We start from the raw sequence: 15,955 nt of genomic DNA, 5'->3' as shown, positions 1-15,955 counted from the left end.
ACATAGGTTTCCAAGATATTTACCGGTTATAATTGACCCTAGGCTTAGTACAGTCCCTCTGTGAAAGTTAATTTATTTGTAAATGCCACCTTTAATGATTATTTGTTTTTGAATAATGCATCATTATCGTTGGGAAATATCTAACTTCTAGGATACAGTGCCCTTAGGCAGTTTTAACACAGGTTAAAAGTCTTACAAAGACTTGAGCCCAAGACTTTGAGCATTGTAGGATAGCTTATGTCAAGTACTTAATTATCAATAATCAAGAGGTGCTATAGTAACTAAGTTAAAAGGGACTGATTGTTAAGAACAAGAACAGTGGGAAAAGGTGTACTTGTGACAGGTTACTTAAGTGATAAAGAGAGAAAGGGCAGTATCCCAGACAAAGGGAAAATCGAAAAGAGTCAAGGAAATAACAGTATTCATGATCTGATCCGAATAAATGAATTTAGTTGAAATAGAGATATTATGTTGAGGAGTGGTTAGAAATAAGATGGGATTACATCCATTCTAATGGCTATAACTTCAAAAGACGGACAATAATGAGTATTGAAGAGGATGTAGAGAAATTGGAAACCTCATGCACTGGGGATATAAAATGGTACAGCCAGTTTGGAAAATAAGTATAGAATTTCTTAAAGAGTTAAACACAAATTTACCAGTGGACCTGTAATTCCACTGCCAGGTATATATCCAAGAGAAACAAAAACATGCTGTTACAAAGGATTGTATGTGAATGTTCATAGCATTATTCCTAACAGACCAAAAGTGGAAACAATCAAATGTCAGGTAGGCAGTGGATATATAAAATGTGGTGTATCCATATTATGGAATACTATTTAGAAATATAAAAGGAATGGAGTACTGATAGATGTTATAGTACTTTTGAAGAACCTTCAAAAGATTATGCTCATTGAAACAGAAGGCAGATATAAAATGCTATATATTATATGACCCCATTTATATACAATGTCTAGAAAAGGCAAATCCAGAGAGACAGAAAGTAGGTTAATGATTGCCTAGGGCACGAAGTGAGAACGGGGAGTGGCAGCTAATGGGCACAGATTCTCTTTTTAGGGTAATGGAGACGACTTAAAATATTCACAGCTGTGCATCTATAGCAGCAGTCACTGAATTGTATACTTAAAACAAGTGAACTTATGATATGTAGGTTAAACCTCAGGAAAGTTTTAACAAAACAAAGCAAAAGTGGGGAAAAAAAAGGATATTGACTACTGTACTAAAGATATTAGACTTTTAAACTCATCCATGTTTCTTTCCCTTTAGGATTAAAGTCATGCAGAACATTGCTGTTACATTTATTAAAACTGGTCAATATTCAGATGCTATTAATTCATTTGAGCACATAATGAGCATGGCACCAAATCTGAGGGCAGGCTTCAACCTAATTCTTAGTTACTTTGCTGTTGGAGATCGAGACAAAATGAAGAAGGCATTCCAAAAATTGATTGCTGTTCCTTTAGGAGTTGATGAAGATGATAAATATATTTCACCAAGTGTGAGTATGAAGACAACTGCTGTGTAGCTAGCTGTTAGTTGTCCGGGCTTTTCTGTTTCCAGGAATGAAAAAGTTGGATGGATGACTTTGTAAGTTTCTCCTAGCCTTATATTAATGTGTTTTAATTAATTAAATTTAATCAATGTGCTTTTACCAGTTTCATTTGTTATTTAAATTAGGCTGAGAATGGCACTCTGTTGAAATAGGGCTAGAGATTATGGTTAAAACAGACTGACTTTACATGGGGCGCCTGGGTGACTCAGTTGGTTAAGCATCCAACTTCGGCTCAGGTCATGATCTCACCACTCATGGGTTCAAGACCCACATCAGACTCTGTGCTGGCAGCCCAGAGCCTGGAGCCTGCTTTGGATTCTGTGTCTCCCTCTCTCTCTACCCCTCCCCCACACGTACTCTCTATCTCTCTCTCAAAAATGAATAAATGTTAAAAACAAACAAACAAACTGACTTTACAATTTTATTGAAAAAGGAGAAAATCTTACAAAAATATGATTACAAAAAATATATCATTCTTTAATATCTGGACCAAGGAACTCCTAAATCCTTTTTTCTTTTTACTATTTTTTTCAGTTATTTATGAACAGAGAAAGCTCACACTATGTGTGCAAAATATATCAAAAATGAAAAGAAGTAGTTCCTTATCCTTATGCATAGAGTAGAGCATAATGCAAAAATCATGTTTTTAAAGACCTGGGGAAATGTTATATAATGGTAAATGAAAAACCTAGCGAAAAAAAAAAAGATATACATACACACCCATACATGAACACAAACCGAAAGGAAATACACCATAATAGAAACAGTAGTTTCCAGGGAGTGAGATGATTTTTCTTAATGTTTTTAAAATATTTTCCAGATTCTGACATAGAAATTATTGGTATGCTGCCTATTATTTTATATTAAGCCAAACAATATGAAATTGCCTGTATTTATAGATCAAAAATGATGGACTAATGCCAATTTCATAAATTGAATTAATATATTTTGTTAATAGACTGTAAGGGTGTTACCTCATAGTGCTTGGCTCCACCACTCAGAACTTAACTCTTCTTGTAGGACTAATTATAATAACCTACCCTATAGGGTTTGAGGATTAAATGAGGTAATGCAAGTGTGTAATGCTTACAACAGTACCCGGAACATAGTGTGTTCTACATAAACATTGATTATATATATTGTTTTCATATTGAGAAAAAATATGTTGTGAAAAAATCTATTTTTAATAGAGAGTACAAATATGGATTACTAAGTAATTTGATGATCATTAAAGCATTTATATTTGAGTTTAGAATTTATACTATCACGCAGCTTCTGTGTACTTGGTCCTGTTCTATCCAACCTGACCTTTTATCAGCTGCTCAGAATCCCCTTGAACTATCAAGGAGATGGTGATAGGTAATCAGGAATAAGAAGAAAAGTTCTACTTTACATAAGGGAATAGAGTTTAGAAAGATTCATTTATTCTACTCACTAATGTAATGGTGCGGTTGATTAGAAATCCAAGTTCTTGGTATTTACTTCTGAAGTAATCACTTTTTTCCCAATTTTGTTTTCCCAGGATGATCCACATACTAACTTAGTAATTGAAGCTATAAAAAATGATCATCTAAGGCAAATGGAACGTGAACGGTAATATTTTGCACACTTTAGTAACATAGGTTTAATTTTAATAAGAGTTGAATACACATTCTGATTTTTCTCTTGAAACTTGTTATATTCAGTATATTTCTTAAGTAATGCTATCATTTCACTGTTTCTGTACATTACTAGATTCTCTTTTCTCCTTCAAAATAATCACAGTCCTCAGGATGACCCCAGTTATCCTTACTCAGTTACTCTTACTATTTTCTTATAATTCACTTTCCTCTGCATTTGGTGCAATGTTGGAACTTAGTTCATATTACCCTTACTTAAAAAATTATATCTTTATGTATTTTTGTCCAGCTTACCAATTAAATTTCAACTCCCAAAGACAAAATTGTACTTATTTCTTCCTTCCTCCAGTATGGTACCTAGACTCAACTATGGTTTGAAAGTTCAAATATTTATTGAACATGCAACAGGCATATTAGAAGTATATCACACAATAGAGAGCCTTTAACTTTTTTAATTGTGGTAAAATACACATAACATTTGCCATCTTAATTATGGTGTATAAGAAAGACTTCATGGGTTGGTGGTGTGACATGCGTCCACGTTCTGTAACCAGTGTCCAGAAGTCATGTGTGTAAGGGTCAGGTCATATGCTAATTCTATTTATTTTTATTTATTTATTTATAATTCCTGTGTAATTGTATTAGTTTCAGGTGTACAATATAGTGATTCACCAATCCTGTACATTCTTCAGTGCTCTTCATGATAAGTGTACTCTTAATCTCCTTCACCTGTTTCATCCCAGAACTCTTTTGTATCTTCGTAAACTACATCTCTGTCCATTGAACAACATTTCTCCAGGTCCTGCCCCCAGAATTGAACACCCACCATTCTACTTTCTGTCACTGTGAGTTTGCTTTATTTTCCTCATATAAATGGACTTACAGTATTTCTTTGTGACTGGCTTATTATATTTATTATAATGTCCACAAGATCCTTCCATGTTGTAGCACGTGATAGGATTTCCTTCTTTTTTAAGGCTGAATAATGTTTCATTATAGGTATAGAAGGCTCTTAATTTTTAGAAATTATTTTAACTTTAAAAATTAGTTTAGCGGTGCCTGGGTGGCTCAGTTGGTTAAGTGTCTGACTCCTGATTTTGGCTCAGGTCATAGTCTCACAGTTTGTGAGATTGAGCCCCACATCAGACTCTGCACTGACAGTACCACTACATGGAAGTCTTTTTCTCCCTCTCTTTCTGTCCCTCCCCTACTGTCACACATATTCTCTTTCTCTCTCTCTCTCAAAATAAATAAACTTAAAAAAATTAGTTTAACATTAAAAATAATGGACTTCTTCTGGGAAGATGAGTAGACATAATTTTCCCTGTTCTTCCCACTAAGTACAAATGAAAACCTTGGAAATTATGTATAAGACAAACATAAGAAGAAAGGTGGAGAGAAGAGGGCAGATCAGCAAAGGACCTCAGGACCTGAGGAACAACATGGTAGTGAATCCCCTCATGTTTCCCAGACTTGGATCTGAAGAAACTGGCAATCAGAAAACATCAGTGGGTGTATTTTAAAAAAACAAACAAAAAGCCCCAAGAAAAGCCTGCTTTTTTAGCCACGGGACAAGGAAGGGAATCGACTATCAAGACTAAACTTTTAGACAAATACTGCACATGCAAAGTACAGCCCCACTCCCATGCCTACCAGCAAAAGTCAAGTGGAAGCCTCGCTTTCCACCCCAATAAGGCTGTAGGAGACACTCCATATCCCGAAAGACCAGGTAGGGAGCCAGGACTTTAATCTCCACCAACCCTTAATGAGTCCCACCAGTCTTTGGTTTCAGCAGATAGCACATGGGGAGGCTGAATTTCCACTCCATCCAGCAGTAATGAAGCACTCCTTCCCCTCTCTCCAGGTATCAGAGAAAAAGGTGGAGAATCAAAAATTTCATCATCACTCAGTGGTAACAAGGCCACCCCACTGTGGTGTCAATAGGGACCATGGTAGAAGCAGGAGCTCCTACCCCATCCAGCAGAAACAAGGACTTCTTCCCACCTTGAGTATCAAATAAGGCCATGTGGGGAAACCTGGACAGCTATTATCTGGCACTAATGAGGTGGTGTCTCTTCTTCCTCTGCTAGAGCAGTGTCAAGAAGCCAGCTAAGACAGATTTAAACAAAAATTCAGAGTATTATAATGTAGAAATGTCCAAGTTTTTTTAATGTTTATTAATTTTTGAGAGAGATAGAGAGTGTGAGTAGGGGAGGGCAGAGAGAGACAGAGGATCTGAAGCGGGCTCCACCCTAACAGCAGAGAGCCTGATGTGGGGCTCGAACTTACTACAAGATTATAACTTGAGCCAAAGTTGGACCCTTAACCAACTGAACCACCCACATGCTCCATGAAATGTCCCAAGTGATCAAGAATCACTCATCATAAGGAAGGATGATTTCAAACCCAATGAATGAAAAATCCAATCAATAGATGCCAACATTGTTAGGACAAAGATGTCAGAATTATCTGGCAAAGCAACCATGATGAAAATGCTTCAACGAGCAATTATAAACATGCTGAAAACAAATTTAAAAATAGAAACGCTCAGAAGAGTCTCAGCAAATATAAAGAAGCACCAAATGGAAAAGTTTAAACTGAAAAATACAGTAATTGAAGTAAAAAGCTTAGTGGATGGGCTCCACTGGAGAATAAAGGAGAAATGAAAAGATTCAGTGAACTGGAAGATAAAAAATGGAAATTACCCAATCTGAACAACAGAGAAAATAGACTAAAACCAGAAATGAAGAGAGCCTAAGTGACATCTGGGACTAACATAAGATCTACCATTTTCATTTCTGTGTCTTGGATGGAGAGGAGAAAGAGATTGGGCTAAAGAAATAATGGCTGATAAATTCCCCCAATTTGACGAGACAAATAAATATACAATACAAAAAATGAATACCAAAAAGAGTAAACCCAAGGAAATCCATGTGAAGATACATCATGATTGGGGCTCCTGGGTGGCTCAGTCGGTTGAACGTCCAACTTCGGCTCAGGTCACAATCTCACAGTGTGGGTTCGAGCCCTGCATGGGCTCTGTGCTGACAGCTAGCTCAGAGTCTGGAGTCTGCTTCAGATCTTGTGTCTCCCTCTCTCTCTGACCCTCCCCTGCTCACGCTGCCTCTCTCTCTCTGTCTCAGAAATAAATTTAAAAAATTAAAAAAAAAAAGATACATCATGATTAAACTTTTGAAAATTAAAGATAAAAAGTCTTGAAAGGAGACAAAAACAACATGTAAGGGAAAGCAATTAGAATGATAGTGCAAAGTCTTAATAACCTAAGCTCTCAGATTATTAAGCTAGAAAAAGTAAAATCAGACAAAGGAAGAAATAATAAAGAACAGAAATAATTGACATTGAAAAAAAAACATTGATGAAACACAGAGCTGATTCTTAGACTAGATCAATAAAACTGAGAAACTTACAGCACAACTGACAAAAAATAGAGAAGACACAAATGACCAGTATCAGGAACAAAACAGGAGCTATCTCTACAGACTCAGCAGACATCAAAAAAGATAATAAGGGAATACTATAATCATCCCTATACCAATAAAGTTGACAGCTTGGACAGAATGGACCACTTTGTGGAAAAACACAAATGACCACAACTCACCTAATGTGAAATAGAACATTTAAACAGCCCTGTAAATATTAAAGAAATTTAATTTATAATTTTGAAACTCCCCCAAAAGAGATCTTCAGGTCCTCATGGTTTTACTAGAGAATTCCTAGCAGATGTTTAAAAAATTCTATACAATTCTTCAATTCTATACAATTTCTTCCAGAAGATAGTTCATTTTATGGGGCTACTATTCCCCTGATACCAACATAAGACAAAGACAAAAAAAGAAAAAAAAGGAAACAACAGATCAATGTCTTATGGATATAGATGCAAAAATCCTGAAGAAAATAATAGCAAACCAAATATACAAACAAAATAGAAAAGGAATTGTGTACCATGACCAATTGGGATTTATCCTAGGAATGTAAAATTGGTTTACTGTCTAAAAATCAATGAGTATAATAAAGGATATCAATAGAATACAGAACACCTCATCATCTCAATTTAAACCAAAGAAAAAGATCAAGTGGGATTTATTCCTGGGCTGCAGGGCTGGTTCAATATTTGCAAATCAATCAACGTGATATACCACGTTAATAAAAGAAAGGATCAGAACCATATGATCCTCTTAGTAGATGCAGAAAAAGCATTTGACAAAATACAGCATCCATTCTTGATAAAAACCTTCAAGAAAGGAGGGATAGAAGGAATATATCTCAACACCCTAAAGCCTGTATAAGAGAGACCCACAGATGACATCATCCTCAGTGGGGAAAAACTGAGAGCTTTCCCCCTAATGTCAGGAACACAACAGGGAGGTCCACTCTCACCAATGTAGTCCAGTGTAGTACTAGAAGTCCTAGCCTCATCAATCAGAGAACAAAAAGAAAAGGCATACGAATCAGCAAGATAGAAATCAAACTTTCACTCTTAGGAGATGACATGATACTCTACATGGAAAACCCAAAAGACTCCCACCAAAAAACTGCTAGAACTGAAACATGAATTCAGCAAAATTGCAGGCTATAAAACAGATGCACAGAAATCAGTAGCATTTCTATACACCAATAATGAAGCAGCAGAAAGAGAAACCAAGGAATCAATCCCATTTACAATTGCCCCAAAAACCATAAATACCTAGGAATAAACATAACCAAAGAGGTAAAAGATCTCTACACTGAAAACTATGGGAAGCTTATATAAGAAATTGAAGAAGACACAAAGAAATGGAGAAATATTCCATGCTTATGGGTTGGAAGAATAAATATTGTTAAATTGTCTACACTACCCAAAGCAATCTACACATTCAATGCAATCCCTATCACAATAACACTAACATTCTTCACAGAGCTAGAACAAACAATTCTGAAATTGGTATGGAACCAGAAAGGAACCCAAATAGCCAAAGTCATGTTGATAAAGAAAACCAAAGCTGGAGACATCACAATTCTGGACTTCAAATTGTATTACAAACCTGTGATCATCAAGACAGTATGGTACTGGCACAAAAACAGATGCATAGATCAATGGAACAGAATAGAGAACCCAGAAATGGACCACACATGTATGGCCAACTAATATTTGACAAAGAAGGAGAGAATATCTGATGGAGTCTCTTCAGCAAATGATGGGAGAACTGGACAGAGACCTTCAGAAGAATGAAGCTGGACCACTTTCTTACACCATACACAAATAAATTTAAAATGGATGAAAGACCTAAAAACGTCTGGAGGCACCTGGGTGGCTCAGTCAGTTAAACATCTGACTCTTGGTTTCTGCTCAGTTTCTGCACAACTGTGAGATCATGCCCTACACTGGGCTCTGTGCTGACAGTGCCAAGCCTGCTTGGGATTCTATCTCTCTCTCTCTCTCTGCCCCTCCTCCACATGTGTACACACACTCTCTTCAAATAAATAAAATTTTTAAAAATTAAAAAAGCTGCTGCACAGTGAAGGAAACCATCAACAAAATTAAAAGGCAACTGACGGAATGGGAGAAGATATTAGCAAATGACATACCAGATAAAGGGTTAGTATCAAAAATCTATAAAGAACTTATCAAACTCAACACCCAAAAAACAAATAATCCAGTGAAGAAATGGACCAAAGACATGAATGAGCACTTTTCGAAAGAAGACATCCTCATAGCTAAGAGATGAAAATATGCTCAACATCACTCATCATCAGGGAAACACAAATCAAAACCACAGTGAGATACCACCTCACAACTGTGAGGGTGACTAACATTTAACTCAGGAAACAACAGATGTTGACGAGGATGCAGAGAAAGAGGTACACTTTTGCACTGCTGGTGGGAATGCAAACTGGTGCAGCCACTCTGGAAAATAGTATGAAGGTTCCTCAGAAAATGAAAAGTAGAACTACCCCTTAGGGTAGCAGTTGTACCAGTAGGCATTTATCCAAAGGATACAAAAATGCTGATTTGAAGGGGCACCTGCACCCGAGTTTATAGCGGTGCTATCAATTCATATCAAATTCATCGATGGATGAGTGGATAAAGAAGATAAAAAAAAGAATGAAATCTTGCCCTTTGCAACAACCTGGATGGAACTAGAGTGTATTATGCTAAGTGAAATAAGTCAGAGAAAGACAAATATCATGATTTCATTCATGTGGAATTTAGGAAACAAAACAGGTGAACATAGGTGAAGGGAAGGAAAAATAAGAGAAAAAGGAAGGAGGAGTGTCTCGGTGGCTCAGTCGGTTGGGCATCCAACTTTTGGTTTCTACTCAGGTTATGATCTTGTGGCTTGTGAGTTCAAGCCCTTCATTGGGAATCCCTGCTTGGGATTCTCGCCTTCTCCCTCTCACTTTCCCTCCCCCACGTGGGCATATGTGCACTCTGTCTCTCTCAGAAGAAATAAACTTAAAAAAAAAAAAAAAAACAGGGAGGAAAACCTTTAGAGACTCTTACAAGCAAACTGAGGTACCTGGAGGGGAGGTAGGGGGATGGGCTAAATGGGGGATGGGCATTAAGGAGGACACTTGTTGGGATGAGCACTGGGTGTTGTATGTAAGCGATGAATCACTAAATCCTACTCCTGAAACCAATACTACATGGTATGTTAACTAACTTGAATTTAATAAATTAATTTAAAAAAACTTTTTGACAATATGTTTTCATGCAAAACAAACAAAAAAATCTCAACAGGCTATAAGTAGAAAGGAAGTTCCTCAATCTGATAAAGGACATTTATGAAAAAAAACCCACTGTTTGACTTAATAGTTAATGGTGAAAGACTGAATGCTTCCCCCTTAGGTCAGGAACAGGATAAGGATATTCACTCACCAGTTCAATTCAACATTGCACTAGGGGTTCTTACTATGGAAATTAGGCAAGAGGAAGTAAGAGACATCCAGGTTGGAAAGAAAAATAAAACTATCTCTGTTTAGAGATCAGATGATCTTATATATGGAATATCCTACATAAAATTTTAGAATCCACTAAAAAACGATTACAACTAATAAGTTCAGCAAGCTTGCAGAATAAGATATCAAAATATAAGAATCAATACTATAGGGGGCGGGGAGATGGGCACGGAGAGGGGCACTTGTGGGGATGAGCACTGGGTGTTATATGGAAACCAACTTGACAATAAACTATTTGTAAAAAAAAAAATAAAAAATAAAAAAATAAAAAACCTATTTAACATTGGTCCTTCTCAAAAAAAAAAAGGAAAAAAGAAATGTACTATACACTACCAGTGAACTATCCAAAATTAAACTCATAATTACATATACAGTAGCATAAAAAACAATTAGGAGTAAGTTTAACTGAGGAGGTGTAAAACTTATACTCTGAAAACTGTAAGACATTGTGGAAGGATATGCCAGGTCAATGGGAAGACGTCACATTTTTGTGGATGGGCACTTAATGTTATGATGGCAGTCCCCCCCACATTATTTTATAGATGCAGTATCATCCATATCAAAATACGAGCATTGGTTTTTAGAAAGTGACAAGTTGCTCCTAAAATTCATGTGGAAATGTAAGGGATCCAAAATAGCCAAAACAGGTTGAAAAATGAAGAGCCAAGTTGGAAGGATCGTAATACAAAGCTACCCCAATCGAGTGGGGTCGTACTGTATGCCAGTTAGCGTAAGGATAGACATAGAAACCAGGATAGAATTGAGAGTCCAGGAGTAAACTCTTGTATTTATAATAACAAAAGTGCCAGGACAATTCGATGGGGGAAAAGATAGTCTTCTCAACAAATGGTGCTGGACAATTGGATATCCTCATGGGAAAGAATGAAGCTGTGTCTCTCGCACCATGTAGACCTAAGTGTATGAGCTGGAACTATTAGGGAAAAGCAAGTAAGTATTATCGACCTTGTGTCAGGCAGTGACTTCTTAGATACAACACCTGAAGCACACGAAAAGGAAAAAAAAATAGGTATATTGGACTTCATCACAATTAAAACCTTTTCTTCTTTAATGGACACCATCAAGAAAGTGAAAGACAACCCACTGAATGGGAGAAAATATTTGCAAACTATGTATCCAAGAAGAGACTTATTTCTCCAATATAAAAAGAGCTCTTCCAACTCAGTAACAAAAAGGCCAATAACCCAATTGAAAATCTACAAAAGATCTGAATAGACATTTCTTCAAAATAGGTATGCGAATGCCCAATAAGCACATGAAAAGATAGATGCTTTAACTTCTATACTTAGAAAAGTGCAGTTCAAAACCTCAGTGAGGTACCACTTCATACCCACTTGGATGACTGTAATCAAAAGATAGATACTAGCAAATGTTGGTCAGGATGTGGAGAAGCTGAAATCTTGCCTGCTGGGGGCAGGAATGTAAACAGTACAGCCACTTTGGGAAACAGTTTGGAAGTTCCTCCAAAGGTTCTTCAACAAAATTCCTCATACTTAACCCAGCAGTTTCTTTTCTTAGGTGAAATTAGAGCATACATTTACACAATGACTTCTACACAAATGTTCATAGAAGCAACATTTATAATATCCCAAAAGTAGAAACAACCCAATGTCTGCAACTGTTAAATGGATAAAGAATGTATAGTCTATCCATATAATGGAGTATCATTTAGCCAATGAGAAAAGAAATGAAGGGCCAATACATGCATGCTACAATACAAACAAACCCTGAAAACTTGATAAATAAAGAAGCCAGTCACAAAAGACTGTATATTCTATGACTCCATTTATATGAAAGGGACAGATTAGACAAATCTATCAAGCCATGGAATTCAGTTTTACTGTTCACACACCATTCTTCAGGGGTCATTTTTACCCTCTCCTTTCATGTCCACGGACAGTGCAGGTTATGCAACTTCAGCTGCAGAGCTTTGTGTTTCCCCAGCGTTTCTTCTCCGTAAGCATGCATTGAAAAAAAAACCTTTGCGTCCAGAAGGCAGGCGTGCCTTGCTAATCCCGTTTCCTAGCCGTGCTTGTCAACCTGACTTACAGACGGGTTTCTAGTGTAGCTGTCCACCATTTAGTAGACTTTGATGGTACATTAGCTTTGATACGCCATGTTTATACTTTAAAAATCCAAACTCTATCATGTTTCTAAATCCTACTTTCTTGTTTGTTTGGTATAGGAAAGCTATGGCAGAAAAATACATCATGACAGCTGCAAAACTCATCGCTCCTGTAATTGAAACATCTTTTGCTGTAGGTTATGACTGGTAAGAGAGAAATTCAGTGTAACTGGATGGATATATTTTTATAATATGTACTTTTATTGATTTTAAAATTTTATTAGAAAGGTGAGTAATTATGTATGTTGATTTCTACGTATCAGGCCAATAATATTCTATGATAGAATTGATATAGGGCATTGTAGGAGTAAAAGTTTTTCTTATTGCTCATGTCATTTCTTAAGTACTGAAGCAAATGTGCTACCATTTGATATGAGGATACATAATTACTTCCGCTGTATGAATTTCAACCCATTCCGTCTTTTGTTTTAGTGTATCTTTTCTCATTTCTCCCTTTTCTACCTTAAGTTTGTCAGTAGTACTACAACTTTCTATCTTGAGGAATAGCTCTCACATGTAAAGGGGCTGTTGTCTCCTGATGTAATATATTTTGTAAGTAGAAATGAAGAGTTTTATTAGAGTTGAAAACGTCTCAGATCATTTGTTGAATGAGTAGTGAATTTGTTTCTTACTTCCACCCAGTACAAGAATCCCCTTTGTAGCATCCCGTACAGGTGGCCACGTAGTCTTTGCTTGGAGTCTTCTGGTATTCAACTCATTGGTTTCATTTCTGAACACCATTAAGGGGTAGAAAAGTCTAACATTTGTCACTGTACATGGTTATAACTTTTTTTTCTTATGAAGAGAACTTTTGAGATCTAAGCAGTTTTCACATGGAATACTGTATTATTAACCATGATCACTATGCTATATATTACATCCCATGTCTTATTTATTTTATAACTAGAAATTTGTACCTTTTGAGCCCCTTCATCCATTTCACCCTCTTCCTACTTCCACCCTGGCAACCACCAATCTATGAGCTTGGATTTTGTTTTGTTTTTTAGTTTTCTAATTAACTTTCATATTTCTTCTTGCTAGATCTAACTTTATGTCTTTACCATGTTTTTATCATCTTTTAGATGTTTTAGATGTTTACCCAGTCCGTTTATTACTTGGAGTCCATTTTATTCCTTGGAATACGTTATCTTCCTGGTTTAGTTTGTGCTGGAGGCTTCACAGTTGGTCCCTGATGTTCTGTTTTTATTGGGTATTTCCAGTTGCCTGGCTCTCTTTTTCTTTTACATTTCTTCCCTCTGTTGCAGACTCAGGTTTTTCTTGGAGTTCTCCCTTCCATAATCTCTCTCTCTCTCTGCTCCATTTTCTGTATGACAGTTACAGTCTTGGCCAGGTGTTAAATGTCATCTTGGGATTACTGTTGTTTCTCTTTTGGTTTGGATCCTCTTTCTTGTTTAATACTTTATTACTTTTTCCTCGATTTCATCCTTAATTAGCCCCCTTAATGTTTTTTTTCATTGTTTATTTCTGAGAGAGAGAGAGAGAGACAGCGTGAGCAGGGGAGGGTCAGAGAGAGAGAGAGGGAGACACAGAATCCGAAGCAGGCTCCAGGCTCTGAGCTGGCTGTCAGCACAGAGCCCAATGCAGGGCTCGAACCCACAAACTGTGAGATCATGCCCTGAGCCGAAGTTGGACGCTTAACCAACTGAGCCACGCAGGTGCCCCTAATTAGCCCCCTTAAATCTTTCTGTGCATGTCTGTAAATGTGTAATTCTGTTATCATTCTTGGTTAATCATTTATTTGATTAGGTAAATAATTTTAAATTTAAGGTGTAACTTTTGTTAGAAGTTTAAAAGCATTTCTTCGTGGTGCCTGGGTGGCTTAGTCGGTTAAGCGTCCGACTTTCGCTTAGGTCATGATCTCGCGGTTCGTGGGTTCGAGCCCCGCGTCGGGCTCTGTGCTGACTGCCAGCTCAGAGCCTGGAGCCTGTTTCAGTCTGTGACTCCCTCTCTCTCTGACTCTCCCCTGCTCACGCTGTCTCTCTCTCTCTCCTAGAAATAAAAAAATGAAAAAACATTAAAAGCGTTTCTTCATTGTTAGCTAGCATTGCAGCTGATTAGAAGTTGTCTAATCCTCCTCTCATCTTTATCATTTGTAGATGACCTCCGTTTTCCTTCCTCTGTAGCTGCGTTATTCTGAACTTTCATAATGGTAGGGTTGTCTCTTTTCCGCCTTCCTCCTAACCACTTGTTGAGTGGACCCCTCAGTTTGTTGTCTGTTGTTTCCTTTCAGTTTCGGGAAGTAGTATTCAGTTATTTCCTTGATACTTTACTTCCTTCCTCTCTAGTTATGAGATTCTATCAGTTGGGTTTTGGACTTTCTTACCACTTCTCTTTCTCCTGTTTCATCTCCAGCTTTGCTTTCTTTGTGGGAGACTTTCTTATCCGATCCTTCCATCTAATTATTTTGTTTGTACATTTTTATTTTGTATTTCCAAGAGCACTTCGTTGTCTCTGGTTGTTCCTTTATCGTTGTTGAGGGTAAGGGGAGTCTGTGGGGCGCTCTGTGGTTCCTTAAGAGCCCTGCAGTCTCCCCATCCAGCCGCCTTCCCAGCTCTGCCCCCCACGTGCCCTCCCCGAGTCCCAGTCTCGCCTGGATTCAGTGGGGCAGGAAGCTCTCCCTCCGATGCTGCTCTCTTAGCGTAGCATTCTTCTCTCTGCCGGGTAAGTGGCCTGTCTCATTCTTCCAGAAGTTGTATTTGCTCGTGGAGGAAGGAATGGGAGACAAACGCGTTTGTCTCCAGCTGTTTTGAATCAGAAGTTTTGCCAGTTATTGCCAATTATGATGGAAGGATTTCTTCAGAGTGTTTTCTCTTTTCAGATACACAGTTCCCGTTTCTTTACCCATTTCAGATATGGTGTGTTTTTCTAGAAAAACTGGTTTTCTACCTGACCGGTTGCCTGCTTAATTTATAAATGAGTCCCTTACAGTGTGTCCCTGTATGTGCCCACAGTGCTCCACTTGTGTGTTGACCAATGTGTAATTCAACAGAATCACTATATCCTTTTTCGTGGGCATCAAACTGGTTGTAACCAAAGATCTCCTTGATTCGGGGGCAACCACCTCACAATAAATGAACTCTGTTTCTTTATCTTTAATTGTGCCAAATAGTATATATTTTTTGTTTTACTATTCTTAAATCTAACCTGAATTCTCTTAATGTTTCTAGGTATAAATATTAATTTTTAGTGTGTTTACCTTTTCAAAATTAATTATTATAATCATGTTTTTGCAACCTAGCAGTTGAGTGAAATTTTGAACATTTATCAAAAGCCAACCAGTTTGACTGACATTTTACACCAAATGTGTTTTTTAAAATATTTATTTTTAAGAGAGCCCAAGCGGGGGAGGGGCAGAGAGAGGGGGACAGAGGAGCTGAGGCAGGCTCTGCGCGGATAGCAGCGAGATTGATGTGGGGCTCAAACTCACAAAACCATGAGGTCATGACCTGAGCTGAAACATAAATTGGACATTTAGGGGCGCCTGGGTGGCTTAGTCGGTTGAGCGTCTGACTTTCGCTTAGGTCATGATCTCGCGGTTCGTGGGTTCGAGCCCCGCGTCGGGCTCTGTGCTGACTGCCAGCTCAGAGCCTGGAGCCTGTTTCAGTCTGTGACTCCCTCTCTCTCTGACCCTCCCCTGCTCAC

General features: G+C 37.6%; 1 protein-coding gene across 7 annotated transcripts in view; it reads left to right on the top strand.

Moving 5' to 3' along the window:
- The window catches only part of IFT88 (intraflagellar transport 88), a 121,714-nt gene that overhangs the window by 30,992 nt on the left and 74,767 nt on the right, over positions 1-15,955 (top strand). For all 7 annotated transcript variants that reach the window (XM_077745381.1, XM_077745382.1, XM_077745380.1 and 4 more), the window contains 3 exons: positions 1,288-1,519; positions 3,096-3,166; positions 12,353-12,439. In XM_077745381.1, the coding sequence (XP_077601507.1) occupies positions 1,288-1,519; positions 3,096-3,166; positions 12,353-12,439 (390 nt within the window). The remainder of the gene's footprint in view (positions 1-1,287; positions 1,520-3,095; positions 3,167-12,352; positions 12,440-15,955) is intronic.

The sequence above is a fragment of the Crocuta crocuta genome, unplaced genomic scaffold (genome assembly GCF_008692635.1).
Source record: "Crocuta crocuta isolate KB4526 unplaced genomic scaffold, BGI_CrCroc_1.0 scaffold258, whole genome shotgun sequence".
Lineage (NCBI taxonomy): Eukaryota > Metazoa > Chordata > Mammalia > Carnivora > Hyaenidae > Crocuta > Crocuta crocuta.
The sequence above is the reverse complement of the archived record's forward strand: the minus strand, read 5'-3'. Positions and strand labels throughout refer to the sequence as shown.